Below are 20,641 nucleotides of genomic sequence, written 5' to 3' on the forward strand. Positions count from 1 at the left end.
CTTTCTTGGGCCTGATATTTTTCCTTTTCTTAATTTTCAAAGAGAAAAAAAGAAAGGTGAGGCATCTCTATGGTCGTGTGGATCCAGCCTATTTCCTGGATAAATTCTGAATTCTAAGAAAATATGTACAGTGTAAACAGTATACTTTGAGAACTAAGTAGCAAAAACTGGTGTGTTTACTGTGATGGGACGCTTCTTTTCTCATTGATGAAAAGCTCTCCTTGCTGACTTATGCATTACTCATGGTGGGGAAAAGTCGCTGATTCAGATTTCAAGGAAGTGGCTACGCTCTTAGGAGGAGAGTACCGGGACATGTGATTTGTCTTTCCTTTTTTTTTTTTTTAAAGATTTTATTTATTCAAGAGAGAGAGAGAGGTAGAAGGAGGAACAGAGGGAAAGGGACAAGCAGATTCCATGTTGAGCACAGAGCCTGATGCTCCACTCAATCTCATGACCCTGAGATCATGACCTGAGAGAAACCAAGAGTCCGACGCTTAACCGCTGAGCCACAAGGGCTCCCTGGCACATGATTCATCTTCAAGCCTCCTATGGCATTTCACAGCTCTTCAGGCAGGAGGAGAGAAGTGGTGACAGGTCCCTTGGATGCACCTCTAACCTACACTGTAACTGGAAAAAATATGCAATCTGGATGCATTAGCATATGACCATTTTCGTGATTAATTTCAATGTTTTAGTGTGTGTATATATATATATACATACACTTATATACATATACATATATATGTGTGTGTGTATATACACATGTAAATCGTTTTCTCAGGGGTGCCTGTGTGGCTCAGTTGATTAAGGGTCCCACTCTTGATTTTGGCTCAGGTCATGATCTCAAGGTCATGAGATCGAGCCCAGCATGGAGCCTGCTTATGATTCTCTCACTCCTTCTTCTACTGTCCCTCCAACCCCCAAAAAACCATTTTCTGTAATAGATAGTTTCAGTCCCAAATTCTCCAATAACATCTAGATGACTGAATTTTTTTTTTTTTAGTGGCCTGAATGGGCATAGTATTTTCCAAAATAAACTCATGTAGAAGCAGCTCTGAATGTGATGATCTATGATATTTAACCCCATAATCCTAATATGGTGAAATTTCCCCAACTAGAGTTCCCTCCGAATTTTAACTATCTTCCTCAAAAAGCCCCAAATATATATATAATATAAACTGAAATTCTACATATACTCATATATAATATACTATATAATATAATCATTATATATATTACACTATAGAATATACTATAGTACACTATAGTTCAGTATACATTTATATAGAATATACATTCAGTAAAAGGTATTCTATTCTATCAAAGGGGGGAATAAACATATTTTAACATAAAAAAATTTTAACATAATGTCATACTACAAGACTAAGACCTTGGACTCTGCTGCCAGAGTATCTGGATTTAAAACTCAGGAGCACTACTCATTAGTTCTGTGACCTTGGGCAAGTTACTGCACCTCTCTGTGTTGGACATGGCTCATCTGTAAAATGGCATTAATGACAATAGCACTTGTCTCTTAGAATCATTATGAAGTTAAGATTTGTAAAACCTTTAGAAGAGTACCTGTACATCCTAACCGTAAAGAAGACGTGATATCTATCTATCTATCTATCTATCTATCTCTATATATCTAATATGGAATACTACTCAGCCTTCAAAAAGAATGAAATCTTGCCATTCACAAGGATATGGATAGAACTAGAGAGTATTATGCTAAGCGAAAAAAGTCAGTCAGAGAAAGACAAATACCATATGATTTCACTCACATGTGGAATTCAAGAAACAAATAGATGAACACAGGGGAAGGGAAGGTAAAATTTTAAAAGGTGAAAACAGAGAGGAAGACAAATTATAAGAGGCTCTTGGCTATAGGAAACAAACTGAGGGTTGCTGGAGGGGCAGTGAGTGGGGAGATGGGGTAACTGGGTAATGGGCATTAAGGAGGGCACATGATATAATGAGCACTAGGTGTTATATGTAACTGACAATCACTAAATTCTACCTCTGAAACTAATAAAACAGTACATGTTAATTAAATTGAATTTAAATAAAAAATTTGTAAGTGAATCCTGAAAATCATATTATTGGCAAAAAAATCCTTTTTCCACAGAACTGTGATCGCCTTATAATCAGTCCAGAAAACATACTTGAAACGTATTCCTATTGAGGAATTACATAAGGGAAAACAGACATGGTTGTAAAGTGTGTTTCCCAAATTTAATTAGCCTATGTAACAGGAAGATGAAAAGAGAATTCACAAAGTCTGGCCACCAACTGCTTCCTGTTTAAGAGCAAACATATGAAAAGACAAAATTCAGTAGAGTTGGATGGATTAAGTCAACAATTTTTTTTTAAAATTTTATTTATTTATTTGAGAGAAAGAGTGAGAGAGAGAGGGAGAAGCAGACTCCGCTGAGCAGAGAGCCTGATGTGGGACTCCATCCTGGGAATCCAGGATCATGACCCAAGCTGAAGGCAGTTGCTTAACCAACTGAGCCACCTGGGTGCCCCAAGTCAACAATTTTTTACAGAGATTTTGATAATTACTTTAGATCTCCTGTTGGAAATACTCATATGAAACATATGTGGGAAAAAAGGGCCTTTATCCCTTTTTATTAGGTCAATTAGCTCATCCTAAAATATTTAAATAACAAACTTATAATCACATCAGTGAAAACAAAACAAAACAAAAACCTTCCATTTACAATGCAAATACAGATTTTACACTGCAAAGTGATTTTTTTTTTTTACAGATGCCACATAATAAAGAAATAAATGAACCGTTGTAATTGATGTAGTCTTTGAAAAGTAGAAATGAAGGCCTGAAGACTCTAGTTACATATAGAGCTGTATGTGGGAAATAAATATTTATTTGGCATTTTCATTTAACCTGGAATATTTGTCATTCTATATATTCAAGATAAATCATCTTGACTCTATAGACTTACTGCAAACAAGCACTATATTTTCAGCATCGCCTGCTCCTTATGATACAACCCACTATTTCCTGTAGAAGTTAAAGCTCTTACTCAAAAGAAAAAAAAAATTGTCAAGTTCCAGGGAAGGATGGAAACGCTAATACATCACTGTGAATAAATAATAGGTATTTTTTAAACCCACAGTACAAGTTGCTGTGGTGAATAGCATAGTTTATTATAATAGAATTAGGAAGAGGATATGGGCTCCAGAAAAGAATTTGATTATGAAATTGGATACATACTGTGCCAGGTCGGGGGTAAGGAATTCTTCCATCATACTGCACCCAACGGTGGTCTGCACTTTCCTTATGAGCATAGGGACCATTGAAAACTGCTCTAATGTCAGCCATGCTGTACACACAAACAGCTGAGCCTTTGAAGATGGAGCTGAAAAAAAGCAACATGATCCAATCACTCCCTGCACGTCCGTCACTGTACATTTATTTATTGAGCACATATTATAACCAGGTGTGTGGACAAACTTGGGAAGCTCATTCCATCTGAGAGATGCTACAGACAGAATGTGTGGACGTCTTTAAGGAGCTTACAACAAAGTCATCCTGAAAAAATGTGCTAGCAGTTACATTACAGATACCTATAGTAACAAGCAAAGCAAACACACAGATGGGTCCCCAGTAGAGGGCTGTCTGGTTATGTTTTCAGAGAGAAGGGGCCATCTACACTGACGCTTGATGGATACATGAGGATTCCCTAGAAAAATGAGGACAGAAGAAAATATGCAGAAAAGAGTATCAAATTTATGTACATGCTTTTGAGATTTATTTGGAGTTCTTGCAGCATTTAATGCCTTCTAAAGAACTTATAAAATAAAAAAGTTATATTACCTACTTTTTTTATAGAGGAACAATTAAGGTATATAATTATCTCACTTCTGTTTTCTTCAAGCGAGTAAATGTCCATAAATATTGGCCATTTATAATTTCCTAATTTCTATTAATTTGAAAAAGTGTTGAAATTCTTTTGTGCTTCTCCCCGAATTTTTGAATTTCTTCTTGAATTTATGTATGTAACTTATGTGATACTTAAAATTAATCTTAATTACATAGGATGGGAGCACACGTAATCCAGACAGAAAAGCTCCATGGGAATTTCACAAGTTTTTGTAAATTAGTGATGAAAACTGTTAACATTGTCCTCAGATGTTTCATTTTCTTTTCTTTTTTTTTTAATTTCTGGAAAATAAAAGACATCTTCTCTGCATCTAAAATTTTCAGTGATTTCTGTTCATGAAAATGAGATCACCCTTTATGATCTAAGAGACATAAGATCTCAGCACTACACAAGCAAGCCAAGGATTCTCTGGCATGGGAAACTTAATCATTAATATTCTTGGAATGAAGGGCTCCTGGGTGGCTCAGTCAGCTAAGCGTCTGCCTTAGGCTCAAGTCATGGTCCTGGAGTCCCGGAGTCCAGGGATGGAGCCCAGCATCCGGCTCCCTGCTCAGCAGGGAGTCTGCTTCTCACCCTGCTCTTATGCTCTCTCTCACTTTCTCTCTCTCTCTCTAATAAGTAAATAAAATTTTAAAAATATATATATAATCTTGGAATGACATTAATGGGAAGCATTGGGAGCTGAGGGCAAACAGGCAGCTGGGAGAAAACTCTGCTAAGAAGGGCGGTGATGCCTCCATAAACATCACATCCTCTGTGTAGGATATTTTAAAGGAATGATACATCATGCTTTATGGTGTTTCTATTGTCACAGATTAATGACATCTTCTCATAGGACAAAGGGTGGGACACTGCATCCCAATATTACCTCGGTCCTCGGGGCGGCATTAAAAATAGAATAATAAAGTACACCAAGAACAAAGGGTTGACTTGTAACTTCACACTCTGGGTGGGCAGAAAACTTGGTAAGAGAAAAAACATAACTATCTTGGGGCTATATTTCCCTGGCACATGTCTATGCCTTGTGTTGGAACACACAGTGACTTCAAAGACAGTTCTGGGAATGGAAAGATGCCAAGAGAACTAACGCTGAGATACTTAACTTGAGTAACTACAGGCACTTGCTTTTCCTGCCTCTTTTTAGTTCAGATATGAATTTGCAGAAAAATGGAGTCCAAAGAGCAGCATTCTTTGGGTATCTTCTTTATTTTCATTTTAAAATTTCACAAAGCATTTCGTTTTCTGATGTCATCTGAACCAGCTCTACTGGCACAAGGTGTAAGGTGAACTGAATGAAGGTAATCCCACAGAAGAGAAATTATACTTTGCCTGCAGACTATTTTAATAATTTATTTGAAAGGAGGCAGTGAGACTATTTCCCTAATACCAATACCAATACTGCCAATTCTTCCAATACTAATGTCAATATAAACAACAGTGATAGCAGAGCTGTGGGAAAAGTAAAAAAGGAGTTCAAAGAAGGTGTTGCAGGGAGTAATGTGTAGCAGGAAGAAGGCTGTCCCATGTTCTAATGTAAGTTACTGAATTAAATGAAATTAATATTAGGTAAAATTATGTAAGGTCCATATATTCTTTGAGAAAGCTTCAGAGATGCTAGGACAACTTTTAAGGAAGTCACAGAGTCTCAGTGACAAGTGCAGGACAGTATTACATGGAAAGAAGACAAAAACACAGGAAAATTAAGAAAACACCTTTGGTTCTAGTCCCGTTTTTAATACTGGTTGGCCCATCTTCTTGGCGCAAGTCATACAAACGTCCTTTGCCCAAGTTAGTAGAGCAAAGAGTGTCACATCTCATGACTGAGGCATGTATTTCTGTAATACTACTTCTATGTCATACAGCTTAACCTATTTGTTATGGTGAGTATATGCAGGCACCTTTGCATCCTGTAACTTTAGTCTGGGAATTTAACTCGCAGATGTACTTGCTTACTTCATATAGGGAAAGAGCCGTATGTACAAGTTTAGTCCCTGATGTGTTATGCGTACGGCCAAGCCCTGACACAATAGAGATGTCTATGTACAGGAAATTAGCTAAATGAATTGTGGCAATGGATACGGAAGTACTCTGCTGGTATAAAAAGAACAAAGAGACATTTTATGTTTTGATATTGAAAGAGTTCTAGGAAACACTATGTGAAAGAATAAAATGAAAAATGGGTATTTTTTTTCCACATAAAAGGAAGGGACCGGAAAATACAACTGTATTTCCTTACATATGCCTTACAATTCAATAGAAGAATTCCAAGTGTTGTTTTTGTTTTGTTTTTAAAAGATTGTATTTATTTGACAGACAGAGACAGCCAGAGAGGGAACACAAGCAGGGGGAGTGGGAGAGGGAGAGGGAGAAGCAGGCTCCTGATGAGCAGGAAGCCTGATGTGGGGCTGGATCCCAGGACTCCAGGATCATGAGCTGAGCAGAAGGCAGACACTTAATGAATGAGCCACCCAGGCGCCCCTTGTTTTGCTTTTAACTTACCTGGTTGTGGTAAAGACTCCATAGACCACAGGATTTCTTTCATCTCTTGTGGGGAGTAAGTAAATATCCTCTATTAATGGAAGAAAAAATAACAATTCATTTTATGTTTATATTTTAGTATTACGTATTTGCTTTTTCTTTAAGAATACAGTACTTCTGAGACTCTAACAGGTATAAAATTCAGATAACAGTGAAAGTCGTTACATTATGACATAAGAAATTAGGGGTTAAAGACCGTTTTTCTCACTAGCTATATGGCACTGAACTGGTTATCAAGCCTCTTAGGTGTCTATTTCAATCACCTATAAATGGGATGATTCGCTGATAATCTCCATGACTATTCCCAGTCAGAAGTATGTGACTTCTGACAGAAGAGTAACTAAAAACATAGGGTGTTTTTACCTTCCGATGTAAAAAAAAGTCTTGCCCTGTAATTGTGTCAACTTATTAATAATTCAATTATCTATTTGCTAGCAATATAAAAATCACTACACAAGTTAATTACCTGCAAAATACTTGCTCAGTATTTTGTAAATAGTTATGCAGTATTGATACCAAAGTATGTGTAAACAACCTCCATTAAAAGTTTTTTAAGATGTGAGCATGCTTATGTACCACATGAGGAATCAGCCATGAAGAGTGAATATATACTTTAAATACCGTATGGCAAAAATCATTCAATGATAACATCATTTTTACACAGCAAGAAAAAACAAGTTCAAAAGATAAGATCTGAAGATGTTACCTTTATATATAGCTGAAAAAATTCCTTCTAGAATTAGCTTTGAGAGGGGTAAAGAGGGGAAATTCAAGAGAATGACCCATTGAACACTTCTGAGTATTCTTATTTTTAAGTCGGAGGGAGTGAGTTCACCCAGTCTCCTGGGCTTTCCAGCAGAGGGCATCCTCAGAATAAAGAACCCAAGTTCTCGCTGCCTACAGACTGCCATGCCTCCCAAAGTAAAAGGCTACATGGAAAATGAATGGATTCTGGTTAACCTTTGCTGGTAGCTTTTTGTCTCTTGCTGCTGCTTTGTTTCCTCCTAACTACGAGGATGCTTACAAAGAGAGGAATTGCTTCATTACAACGTGCTCTGAAACCTAGAGCACTTCTATGTTCTTTGTGTGTGTGAATTTAGTAATAACACTCCTGCAAGATGTCCTGGGCTCCATGAGGGGTTAAATAAAAGAAATGCTGAATTTATTAGGCAGTAGTTCATTTTTAAGAAAAAAAAAAGGAGCATGTGACTCACGAAGCTCATCAAAATGAGTGTCTGCCCCATCATTTCCAGGAATAGAGCAAACCAATCTGGCTTTAAGAAAAGTCGTCCATTTGTTTATCAGGCTGCGTTGTCCTCCTACATCGTTCTGGGGGCGGAGAAAAAGGAAAATAGTAAAGATACAGATTTAACATCATTGTTTACAAAGACAGGGAGTCTACATGTTTAACGCCTTAAACTTTCAAATAACCTTGAACTTTTCCCTTCAAATAAGGGAAAAGGCAGATTTGTCCTTTCATATTCATGCTTTTGTCATGGGTGAATGACTAGGGTGTGTACAACACGGCTCTCCTGAATGAGATGCTGGCAGGGCGACCCAGGAAATGACTGGGTCCTGGAATCAAATCTCACCTCTACCACTTTGTGCTCCATGGCCTACAAAAGGCTACTTAACTCTACAAGTTTCTGTTTCCTCACTGAAAAAAATATGAATAGTGTCTTGAAATTGATTATTTTGATGATTAAAGGGAAAAATTTGTGTACCATGCTTAGCATAGGGGTAGAAAACTTACATTCAATAAATCCCAGCAATGACTTGTGTATTATATACATGATAAAGATCGTGATGTACAGCCTTTAGAAATATGCTATAGACTTAAAAAATAGTCTTTTTCCAAAATTAGTGCCCTATTAATTAAGCAATAAGGCAACATAAACATACACATAAAACCAATCTTGTTTTAAAGGCTAACTGATGTCTTTTCAGACTTTCTTTCACTGTGAAATAGTACATTAAATTGTTCTTTAGACAATTACCAAGCCCATGCGTTTAAATCAATTCAGTAAAACAAATTCAATAACTCACCATAAAAAGATCTGTTTCTTATTTTTAATTTAATAGTTTCCCATGAACACTAAATTCATACAATTTGTTATCTGACCAGACTAGATCTGCTATGTTTTCAATAAGTAAGATGAGACTGTTTCATGGCACAAATACTGTAAGTACTTAAATCAAACTTTCAAAAATTATTTCTGGAGTCACTATTTCCATTAATGTACTTACATCTAAATGTAAATTTTATAAAAAAAATTTTATCCTTCATGCAATTTATGTTTTATAAAATTAATAAAAGTTCACTATGAAATACTAACTCTGAATATTTCGGAACTGTATTCCCTGTGCTTCTTCTATCTCTGAAAATTATATGAAATTAGAGAAAAGTATCTGAAGAGCTCCTCCAAAGAGGAGAATTCAAAGTTGGAGAAACAGTTGCTATTCTTCAAGAAAGGGAGAGGAAGAAAGGGAAGGGGAGGGAAGACAGAGATCCCTTTGCATATCAACTTGGGTGATATGGAAACCCAAATTCCAGATGATATAATCTTAGTAACAAAGCAAATCTCAGAAGGCTATAGATTTGTAGGAGCACTCAGAACACAGTGAGGTCCTGAGACCATAGGCTGGAGCTCTCTTTATAGCCTTAGCACCTAACACCCTGGGTGCACCAGGGCACCTAGAGTGAATGAATCCCATTTTATTTTGTTTTGCTTTAAGATTTATTTATGTATTTGAGAGACAGAGAGAGAGTGCACTGAGGAGAGGGACAGAGGAAGAGGGCGGGAAAGAGTCTCAAGCAGAATCCCCTCTGAGCACAGACTCAGACCCAGCGTTCCATGCCACGACCCTGACATCACGACCTGAGCCCAAATCAAGTCGGACACTTAACCCACTGAGCCATGCAAGCGCCTGTGAATCCCATGTTATATCCTCCTCTGCTAAACACCAGAAATCTTTTCACCAACAGCTCTGTAGACATAAGTAATAATTTTTATGTTCTTTATTTGTTCTTTAGGTTTATAACAATATAAAAAGAAAAAAAAACAAATTTAAAGACATTCAAATTCAATAAAATATTTCCTATAGGAACCAAGATTTGCACTTAAACAAAATACTGTGCCTCACAGTTTGCGCTGTGTCTCGCTGTTTTAAATTTTAAATGATCCAAATCAGTGTGCACTTCGTCTTGGAACACATGTCTCCCTGAGTTCATGTGGACTGGCAGATACAGAAGAGAACCTCCATGGTTAAATACAGCGATTGTTTGGAAACTGGACCAAAAAAGACCTTTCTGGCAATAGTATTTTGACACTGATACTGTTCAGAATTTCTGACATGTGGCGATAAAGCAAAGCAAAAGAACATTTAGTTGATTTTCTCATAATTTTTCATTCTTCTCAGCAAATGCACTCCCAATTCCTTTCATCCAACACCTACTGTGCATATGTCACTAATACCCTGCTTATCAGGTGTTTAGTAAGTACATGTTCGATGATTAGTGAGTAACTAAAAATACAAGATAAAATTGATAAATGTCCTTTGAAAGTATAGATAAATACCAAAGGAGTTAAGTCTCCTCTGAAATGTCTTTGTAGTGGAAAAAAGGAGAACAGGCATTGCTGTGGAGTTAGACTCAATATTGTTCTTAAAGTGAGAGTTGAGTTCAGATATGCAGAGGTTGGACTCTTCAGGAAATATTCTAGGTGCTAGAAACTAGGGGGAAAGGGCAACAGATGGAACACTTTATAACATGTACAGAGAACCAGGACAAATTTCGTTTAGATGAAGACTGGGATAAATGAAAATAGTGGAGGAAAATGTTATAAAAGAAAATTTGAGACAATCCAGGAAGGCTTTCATACCAGATCAGAGCATATTTATGTCATTTAGTAATATGCTATTTCATATAAAGTATTACTACAAATAAATGAAAGAAAATGAATACATGATCTATTTCATATAATAACCCTCTAGAAACCAATGTGTCTATACTTGCTGTTGAATTTATGTTTTGTATACGGTGCTTCTATTGTTGTAGTATCATTCATTGCTCGATAATAAAAATAATCAATATTTAAGCTAGCTATTGGATGATGAACGATGGCTGCAGCTATGAAGACAGACTTATCTAGATATGACCTTTATTTTTACTGCTAACATCCCCAGATCATTTGATAAATATAAATCCAGATGTTAATATGAATAGGCAAAAACACGGATGCTTCCTTCTATTAATGATGAATTCTGTTTTAATGTTTAGTAGGATTCCAGGGAGAAAATATGTTATCTGGAATCACTCAGAAAGAAAGAGATTTATAAATAAACTTAAAAATAAAAAGTAAGATATCTTCTCATCTTTCTCATGAACCTTGATTTATATATTTTTACATTCATAAGTGTTCTGTCTTTTGTATTTTTATTTTAGCAAAGCCCTACCCGTACTAAGCCAAGCTCTCGTTAAAATCTTTCAATTTTAATGCACTTACAAATTTATAATATTTAAACATTTTCATTGCCTTTATTTGCACATTTCGAGTTAGCAATAAATACTAAAAATAGTGTTGATTCAATATACATGAGGAAATATATCCACTGTCATGAATTTAATGCCAGGGACTATGTTTGGTTTACTGCTTTACCCCTAGCAGAGTCATTGCTCAAATTATTTTGTAAATTGAATAAACAGATATATCAAATATTTGCTCCACAACATTCCTCTATCTGGTATCTACATCACTACTTCCATAAAAATTAGCAATCACATCCACTTATAAACATTTTATGAGATAAAAGCAACAATAAATGTCCCTTTTCAAACAGTGTCCCCCTTTTCCATTTGCAGTGATCATCCATATTCAAGACAAACCATGAAATAGTTCTAACTATTCTACGAGGCTCAAATTTGTTGGACAGGAAAGGGACTTACACTGTAGCCTGTGTGTGTGTGTGTGTGTATATAAAATATTATATTATAAATATAAATATAAATACAAATTATATATAAAGATATATAAATAATATATATTTATATATACTTATATATTAAATTAAATTATATATAAATTATATAAAAATTAAAATATATTTTTATATATGTATATTATATATATAAATAATATAAAAAGTAAATATATATATATATATATATATTTAACCTGACAAATGGAAATTGCAATTCTCTGAACAAAAAGAATCTTTAAATGTTCTTGCCAATCGTCGAGCACCCTTTCCTGGCCCCTCAAGGAATAAAATGATAAAAAAACAAGCAAAAAAAAAAAAAATCCAGGTCAAAGATGAAAGCCACCTGCTCTCAGCAGGGAAAGAAGTATAATTTCTGGGATAATAGTTCTCAGGGATGGATTATAAGCATTTAATGACTGGATAGTAACTCTTAGAGACATCCAGAAGCATGACCTGGAATGGCAAAGTTCAATTCTCAAGGAGTTGTATTTCTCCTGTAGGGAAGGGAAGTGTCAGTTGACTGACTTGACCACCTCTCAGTCCCTGGATTTGTTTGCAAATCCACAAAATCCCCCCTGAGAACTTTAAGCCCTGAGGAGGGCTGAAAGGGAGGTAACCACTTTTGTACTAAATTGTCACCTCCTTGCTTATTTTTGTGAAGTTCTAAAGAACACAACTATCTCACTAACACAATAGATTTATTATTGAGATGTCAGAATCAGCAGCTTTTAGTTACGGTCTCTTCTGTGCCTCCACTCTGTCACAGCTTCTTTGTGGTCAGATTGCCAAAAGCCTTGACATTCTCTACACAAAGATGCAGATGAAAGTAACAAAGAAATTAAATGTAAACAAGTGAGACCACATGGGTTCCATGTTGGGGGTGAACACAGAGGGGGACTGTTTTCTTATTCTCTATGGCTTTTTATATGTTTGTGACAGTTCTTAATTTTAAAAACAGAAAAGACAGAAGATGAAACAAAGCACAATTTAGAATCCTTCAGCAGCTTGAAAATAAACTCTCTGGGCCAGGTGCTCCAGTGATGGCTGCATATTATGAAATACTATGATTTCCACTCATAGGCTACTGATGGGTAGATCAGTCAGAAGGCAGGTTAATGGTGATTCTATTTTGCTTCTACTGTCCCAGCAGATTCAAGTGCTTATAAATCTTACATAGACATGTGGAGTAGCTACAAACTGTCACACATGAACTTTTATTGAGTATGTCTTTTGACCTTTGGGTCACTATGCTGGGTTCATCTGCTAAACACAGTTTTATCTGTATACATCATCCTCTTTGTGGATCTCTTAGCACTTTATAAATATGATCCTTTTCACCTATGTCTTGGGAAACAGAAGCTCTTGGAAAATACAAGAATTGACTTTTAGCTCCTATGCTCTTAACGCCTGAAGACTTTATAAATCAACGAAATCACAAGACATCTGTGAACATGTTGTATTCCATTGAAATATAGATTAGCATTCAGAAATCTGTAACCATATTTATGAGTTTAAGTTGAAAGACAACAGGCTTTTCCAGTCAACAAACACTGAAGGATGGCACATCTTCAGCACTTAGAAAAAAGAAAAAGAAAAAGAAAAAAGGTTTGATGTAGGAGTCAGACTGGTTCATAAATTCTTCTTTGCTTAAAATTAGTTCTTTTGCTTAATGCTCTTCTGCATCCTCGTGCGGGCAAGAGCATGGAATTCCCCCAAACACTGAAAACTATCATCTGTGTAGCTTTTATGCACACTTCTCCACAATTCTAGCTTTTAATGACATTTAGTCCCAGAGATTTTGGTTTGAATTAATACTACCTGTTTCTTTTGAAGTGTAATCTAAATACTACAATATTGTAAATCAATAAACGTATTTTTTTCCATAACTGAAACTGCCCCACTGAGATAAACACATAGATTTCCCATGGACCCTTTTTACGCATTCGGTATAAGATTAGGGCAATTTAATACTTTGGTGTTTGCAATGTAATGCCTCTTGTATTTTTCAATACAGCATTCATATTCTTTATCTGATCTGTCATTTATGATAACAGCCATCCCTTGTGAGTTTTTTTTTTTTTTAAGATTTTATTTATTTATTTGACAGAGAGAGATCACAAGTAGGCAGAGAGGCAGGCAGAGAGAGAGAAGGGGGAAGCAGGCTCCCTGCTGAGCAGAGAGCCCGATGTGAGGCTCAATCCCAGGACCCCGAGATCATGACCTGAGTCGAAGGCAGAGGCCTTAACCCACTGAGCCTCCCAGGCGCCCCATCGCTTGTGAGTTTTAAACAGTCTCGTGTTGAGATATGCCTCTGAATCACCTGAAGACCCATTCCACCATGAAATACTGGGGCTAAGACCCCAGCAACTGACCTTTCAGAGCAACTGTCCAGTGTACTCCCTGGACTGCCTTGAGCTTCACACACGTATTTCCAGGGGCGGATTTTAGAACCTTTGTAAACTTAATACACATGGTCTGTATGGGGCTGGGTACGTAAATAAAAATGATAAGGATAATCCAGACACAGAATGGCCTATTTAGAAGCTGGAAACTATAATCATGATGTGACAGAAACAAAAAATAAGATCTGGAATAAGAGGTTCCAAGAGCCTCATTAGGAAAGCATGTCATATAGACTAAAATATGGTATTATACTGAGAGCAGAGCTTAAATGAGGACATTTTTAATACATTAAATGAACTAATGGAAGACAGTGAATTACAAGGACTGAATCAAATGAGACAACTATGTCGTTGTGCTTTCCTTTTTAGCCCGGATCTTCCTCTGCAATGTGTGGTAACCACGTTTCATCTAGCTGTTTCATTGAGATGGGGGAAAAAAAGTAATAGGTTACGACCACTAAGAAATAAAAGCAAACTAGGAAAGTAAGGAGTCTTCTATTTCATCTACAAATAATCTTGAAATCCCTTAATGGTAAAAGAAACAAAGCTATGCAAACTCAAACATCTCAGACAAAGGGGAGAGGAGAAGAACAAAATAAACAAAAAAACTTGTGTGGCAGGTATTAAGCACAGTGATTTTTAAGGGATCTATTCTGAAGAGGCTTTCAAGACAACATATATATATATATATATATATATATATATATATAAATTTTTTTTTTTTCCCCTAAAAGGGACTCTCAAGTTTAGAGATGACTGTTTTTGATTTGCTATTGGAGAATCAAAATGGAGAACATATTTTTCTAACTACCGCAAGAACTTGTAAAGATTATTAGAAATGTAGAACTAGGTAATAGTCTCTACTAAAAAGTTCAGTTTCTAAGATTTGACAGGTTAAAATTAAGTAAATGTAAGCATGATAAGCATTTTTTTTGTTTCTGTTTTTTTTTTCTCAGGTAGGATCAGAGCTCGGTAAATTTAAAAAAAAAAAAAAAAAAAAAAAAAAGCTACAGCCAACAGTGTAAATCCTGGCCTAGGAATTTCTGACAGGAAAACAGATGGAAGTGAAGCAAAAGCACATCTGTAACTTGTGGCTCTAAATCTCTCATTTAGGTTGAAAGTGACACGTTGAAAAGTAAGCAAAAAAACCCCACAACTCGGCAGAGATCAATAAATACAGAAAGTGTCATCGGCCTAAAAACACAAATCTTCAAAGGCAGTAATTGTCCAAAAAGGACCATATATCAAGGTAAACAATGCAAGTGGAATCAAGGCAAAAGGCTATTAATGAGACCCCCAGGCAAGTTATGTGAAAGGACCATCCAAACTGAATTCCTGGCATGGACCAAAGGAAATACTGCAAAACAAAAAAGAGAACTGGCATAACCTACAGCTGGAATCCAGAGTGGGCGAGCATAAGTAAGCTAATGGACAATGCTTCCAAAAATGAACAGAATCCCAAAGTAATGGGAAACAGCCTTGAGGCGAAACGTTGCAAGCAAGCCTCACTGAAGAGACTGGTATTTCCACACTGTAACCTACGGGGTGAGTCTTGAAGGGAGACACACACACACACACACACACACACACACACACACGTGTGGTAATAAACACCACAAAGACATAAATAATAGTATCTGAAAGGACTATTCAGAAGGTTTATTTCAGGCCGTCTCACCTGTTCTTTCAGTTAACATTTATTACCTCGCCATGGAGATCTGTGTAATTTACCATTTATGAGAGCAGACCAGGGTGTAAGGTGCACCATTTGGTGCTTGAAATATTGGCTATATGACAGAATAAAGAATTATAAAGTCTGGCAAGGCTCTAGAAATCATCTAGGCTAAGCATCCTATTTTAAATAAGAGGAAAAGGGAGTAAGAAGTTTGGTAGGCAAGTAGGGATACCATTGAAAAATTATTCATCAATAAATGTGTTCTGCCATATACAAAGATAAACATACTGAGTGTGAAAGTGATTGAAAGGAGGTGCTTACTCTCCTGAGGTTGTCATGAAATGTACTCTAATTCAGCTTCTTTACTACATTTAGTGTCTCTCCCTGTCCACGTCTCTTGTCTAAAGTTTGCATTGTTCAAATTCTCCACAAAATTTTCACCAGACATGTCTCCAAATCCTTTTGACTAGATGGAGAAATAAGATCCACCCTCCAAGTACAAATGTTGCTAAAAATGAAGGCAAAATAATAACCATAACTTCAAACATCGAAACTAATTAAATATCTCTTCCCATTAACCTTTAGTAACTGACCTATCTCTAACCAACCCCTGTCCCTAATATAAACATACTCTTGAGCTCCCAAGCAAAGTTGTTGACCTGGCTCCAAAAGTGTGAGTGTGTATGAGTGATATGTTGTGTGTGTGTACGTGATTTTTGACATTTAACTCTCTGTTGTATGACACGGCACATGTCAATCTTCTACATTGTTGACTGCTTGAAAATAGAGACCTAGTTCAGTCACTCTTGTTTTCCAGCACCTTCCTCAGTATCTGCCACACCCAAATTCATATGATCTCATTTAAGTCTTTCACTTTCTTGGTAACAACATCATGGAAGAGATGGGTGCCCTCATTTCCTAAGTCAAGAAGCTGAGTTGGGGGGACCTGGGTGCCTCAGTCAATTAAGCCTCTGCACTCTGCTTGGGTCATGATCCCAAGGTCCTGGCATCTAGCCCACTGTCAGGCTCCCCACTGCTTCTCCCTCTCCCGCTTCCCCTGCTTGTGCACTTGATTTCTCTCTCTGTGTCAAATAAACAGATAAAATCTTTAAAAAAAAAAAAAAGCTGAGCTAGGAAGGCATAGAACAGAGACATAAGCTTTATCTGCTTCCACATTGAATATTCTCATCATTCGAGCAAACTATATTAGTGATATCCTTACTGCCAAATCGAATATCTGATTTTTAATAACAATCTTATCTGACTTCCTTTTGGTGTGCAATATTACTGACAATTGCTTTCTTCTTGAAACAGCTTTTGTCCTTTGTCATGACACTCTCAACGAGTTCCCCACCTACTATCAAGCTATTTCTTCTCAATTGACTTTATAGCATTTTCCTCTGTTTTTGTTTTATTTTGTTTTGTTTTTCCCCTTAAATATCGTTGTCCCCTGGGATTGTGTCCTTGCTCACTGATCTCATACTACATATTTCCCTGCACTATTTCGCACACCTCCATGACTTCAAGAACCACCAGTACATTGGTGATTTCCAAGTTCATGATTCCAGACACCACCAAGCCTCAGGTTTCCATTTTCAACTGGCTATTTTGGCAGCATACCCCTGAGCCACTTCAAATTCGACATGTCCAAGTATAAAATTCATGCCCTTACACAATATTTGGTGTTTTTGCTATCAAATACCAGAAGATCTCTCTTTGTGAATTTCCCTCATCTCTGGTTATGTTCTGGAAATCACAATTACTAAGAATATAGGAGTCTGTGTCTATAGGCAGGTATTAATGTTTCTGGGACAGTAATAGGGAAGAATTAAAATGCATCAAGGATCCAGTAGGACAGGAACTTGTTGCAGTCTCTCATATACATCATGATGTCGCTATCTGCAGTATCAGTCAGTATACGAATGGGGAAGATAAGACCTCTTATGACTTGAAATTTCACGTATGTTTTAAAGGGGAAACAATCACTATCCTGTTAATTTCCCGTACTTGTTATGTTCCCATCACAGCAAAGCTCTTTCAAGATTTTTTTTTTTTAAGGTTTTATTTATTTGAGAGAGAGAAAGTGAGAGAGAAAGAGAGCATGAGCAGGGATGGGGGAGAGGGAGAAGCAGACTCCCCTCTGGAGCCTGACACTGGACTCAATCCCAGGACCCTGAGATCATGACCTGAGCCGCAGGCAGATGCTTAACTGACTGAGCCACTCAGCTGCCCCTTTGATTTCTTAAATGCTCTTTCCCACCTCTGAGATTTCACATGTGCTTTTCCTTCTGCCTGGAATCTCTTTGCCCTGCAATTTCCTAATCATTTTCAATATCTGGTTCAAAAGTTACTTTCTCAGACAGAAGATCTTCTACAGCCAATCTAAATCCCACCCATTTTTCCTAACTATGCTCTGTGACCACCCCCCCCCCACACTTTAGAACTTATCACATTTCCAATGATAAATTAATCTGTGTTTTCTTGTTTAAAGCATATATCATTTAGTAGTTTGCAAGCTCAGTGAGTACAAATATAACTTCTTTTTTCTTTTTATCTTCTATAAAACTACTGTTTATTTAGCACAGCATTGTGCACACATTGTTAAGTAAATGAATATTTTCATAGTTTATATTTATATATTGTAGCCACTAGCCATGTGATACTACTTATCTTTATTACTTAAAGTTTTTATTTTAATTCCAGTGAGTTGATAACACACATGATACTATTTAAATTAATATCAGTTAAAATTAAATAACATTAAAAATTCAGTTCCTCTGTCACACTAATCAAATGTTAATACTAATAGCCACATAGCTCCTATGTTGGAGAGTAGACATATGGAACATTCCTATCATCACGTAAAGTTCGAGTAGACAGACTAGTCTACACTAAGCAATTAATAAAGGAAAAGTAACAAATTAAGGACTTATTAGACATCCATATCTAGATTCTATGTTCTATTCTATTCACTTCTATTTCCTTTAGGGTCCTTAGTCACAAATATTTCTCAGTCCAGATGGTTCCTCAAATTATTGCTAAGTATATCTATCCATCAAGTCACTTCTTTTCTAAAAAAAAAAAAACATTGATACTTCTCATTGCCTACAGGATAGAGTTTGAACTACTTAATATGGAAACAAGACTTCTTATCTTCCAATTTACCACTCTAATCTCGAATGACATTGCCCCCCATATACACCCCTCCAGTTCCACTTTCAACAAAATTTCACCCTTCTGGAAACCAAATATATGCTGTTACACTGCCTGAAAGGCTTATCCTTTCCTTGATGTAGTCCTCATCCTTCTATAGGATTTGATTTTTGAGCTTCGTCAAATATGCACTATTCTCAGCTCCTACCTGTCATTTAATATTGTGATTATCGGTTTGTATCTCTATTTCCTTCAGTGTGCTGGGAGATTTCAAAGAAAGGGGACAGTGGTGTACTTATCTCCCAGGGTCTAGTGTACTATTGCATTTTGTCCAGATCTTATATTTTGTTATTATTGAAATAATGAAATAATATAATAATGAGTGGGTTACAGAATCGAAAAGACTCACTCTTATTCTTTAATAAACAATCTTTAATAATTTTTGTGTAATTTTTGCCTATTTCAATAAACCTTCTCCCCACCAATCACAATACACTACACAAATAGTACTATCTTTGACAGGTCAATAAAATGACTTTTACTTGAGTTTAGTAGCTGAAGAGGTAGGGAACACTTAAATTGTCACCAATTTGGAGGCTGAAGGTCATCAGCTACAAATGGAAATAAATAAAAACAACAAAACCAGAATATTTATAAGTATATGAGCCTGTAGGAATATCCTGGTGGAATAAAGAGTATAAAGAACTCCCACATTACTAAAAAGTTCTCTAAACTCAGTAAAGTGTACACAGTTCACTTTTACTTCTCTAACATGATCTCTGACTTCTTGGATCTTTGCTTATATCTATCAAACTCAATTTTATTTCATAGCATAGACATACATTTGTTATTATTTCTTGAAACTGAAAAGCAGTATTGTAATAATCCCATGGGGGTTAAAAAAAAAAGAACCAACAGAGAGGAATAATATGTTCTGAATAATGTCAGAAGAACATTTTATGTGAAAATAATATTTAACAGCAACTATGAGGCCAAACAGTTGTTTTCTTTTTAATTAAACTTGTTATTATTTATGGGACTCCTGGGTGGCTCAGTCATTAAGCCTCTGTCTCTGGCTCAGTTGTTTAGCCTCTGCCTTCGGCTCAGGTCATGATCCCAGAGTTCTGGGATCGAGCCCCACATCAGGCTCCCTTTTCGGTGGAAGCCTGCTTCTCCTTTTCCCACTCCCACGTCCCCTGCTGTGTTCCTGCTCTCTCTCTCTCTGTCAAATAAATAAATAAAATCCTTTAAAAAATTAAAAAATAAACTTTCTATTTTGACATATTTATAAAAAGATTTCAAGTCATTTTAAATCTTGTCAGTGAAATCTCCATTTACAAGTGCTTATTTTTTGCCACACTTTAACCCTAAATTATTAAGTAGAGTTCAAAACTGTCAGAACATGCTGCAATTAAGAAATTTTAGAGGTGTATGCAAAACCAAATGTTGTAAACATTTGACAAATGGATCATATGTGTAGTGGGAAATTCTGAAGATGGTACTAACTAGAAACAGTGATTGAGTGAAGAGAGCTAAGAAGGACCTCCATTATATCTTCTTTTTTTAGAGGAAATTCATCCATCACATGTCCTTATTTGATCTCACAATTTGTTAGCTTTTTATCCAAACACAATGGCTTGACAAAATCTTGCTGTGTGGCCTTTGCGTTTTTTGTGGTGGGAAGATTCCTGCACTACAATTCTCTAAGCCTTTTTAATTATATAGGAGTTTGTTCATAATTAAAACAAAATGCCCCAAGGCTTAGCGTTAAGAGTCTCTATCATGATTTTAAAATAAAACTTTATAAACGGGGCAACTACATTTTTCTTCAATATATTCTTCCACCTCTCACATAGCTTTCAGTACATTTAACAATAGGGTACAAATACTATTTTGTAACAGATGATTTTCTATCACATGTGTTAGACCTACAAAGAAGTAAGTATTGAACTCCTTCACAAAACACTTGTTATCGGTGTTCATCA

The 20,641-nt window shown here is 36.2% G+C and overlaps 1 protein-coding gene across 2 annotated transcripts in view; it reads right to left on the minus strand.

Moving 5' to 3' along the window:
• SEMA3D (semaphorin 3D) overlaps positions 1 to 20,641 on the minus strand; it is a 202,989-nt gene that overhangs the window by 40,069 nt on the left and 142,279 nt on the right. For both annotated transcript variants that reach the window (XM_044245928.1, XM_044245929.1), the window contains exons 9-11: positions 7,661 to 7,775; positions 6,408 to 6,477; positions 3,239 to 3,383 (exon numbers count right to left, since the gene is read on the minus strand). In XM_044245928.1, the coding sequence (XP_044101863.1) occupies positions 3,239 to 3,383; positions 6,408 to 6,477; positions 7,661 to 7,775 (330 nt within the window). The remainder of the gene's footprint in view (positions 1 to 3,238; positions 3,384 to 6,407; positions 6,478 to 7,660; positions 7,776 to 20,641) is intronic.

The sequence above is a fragment of the Neovison vison genome, chromosome 4 (assembly GCF_020171115.1).
Source record: "Neovison vison isolate M4711 chromosome 4, ASM_NN_V1, whole genome shotgun sequence".
Lineage (NCBI taxonomy): Eukaryota > Metazoa > Chordata > Mammalia > Carnivora > Mustelidae > Neogale > Neogale vison.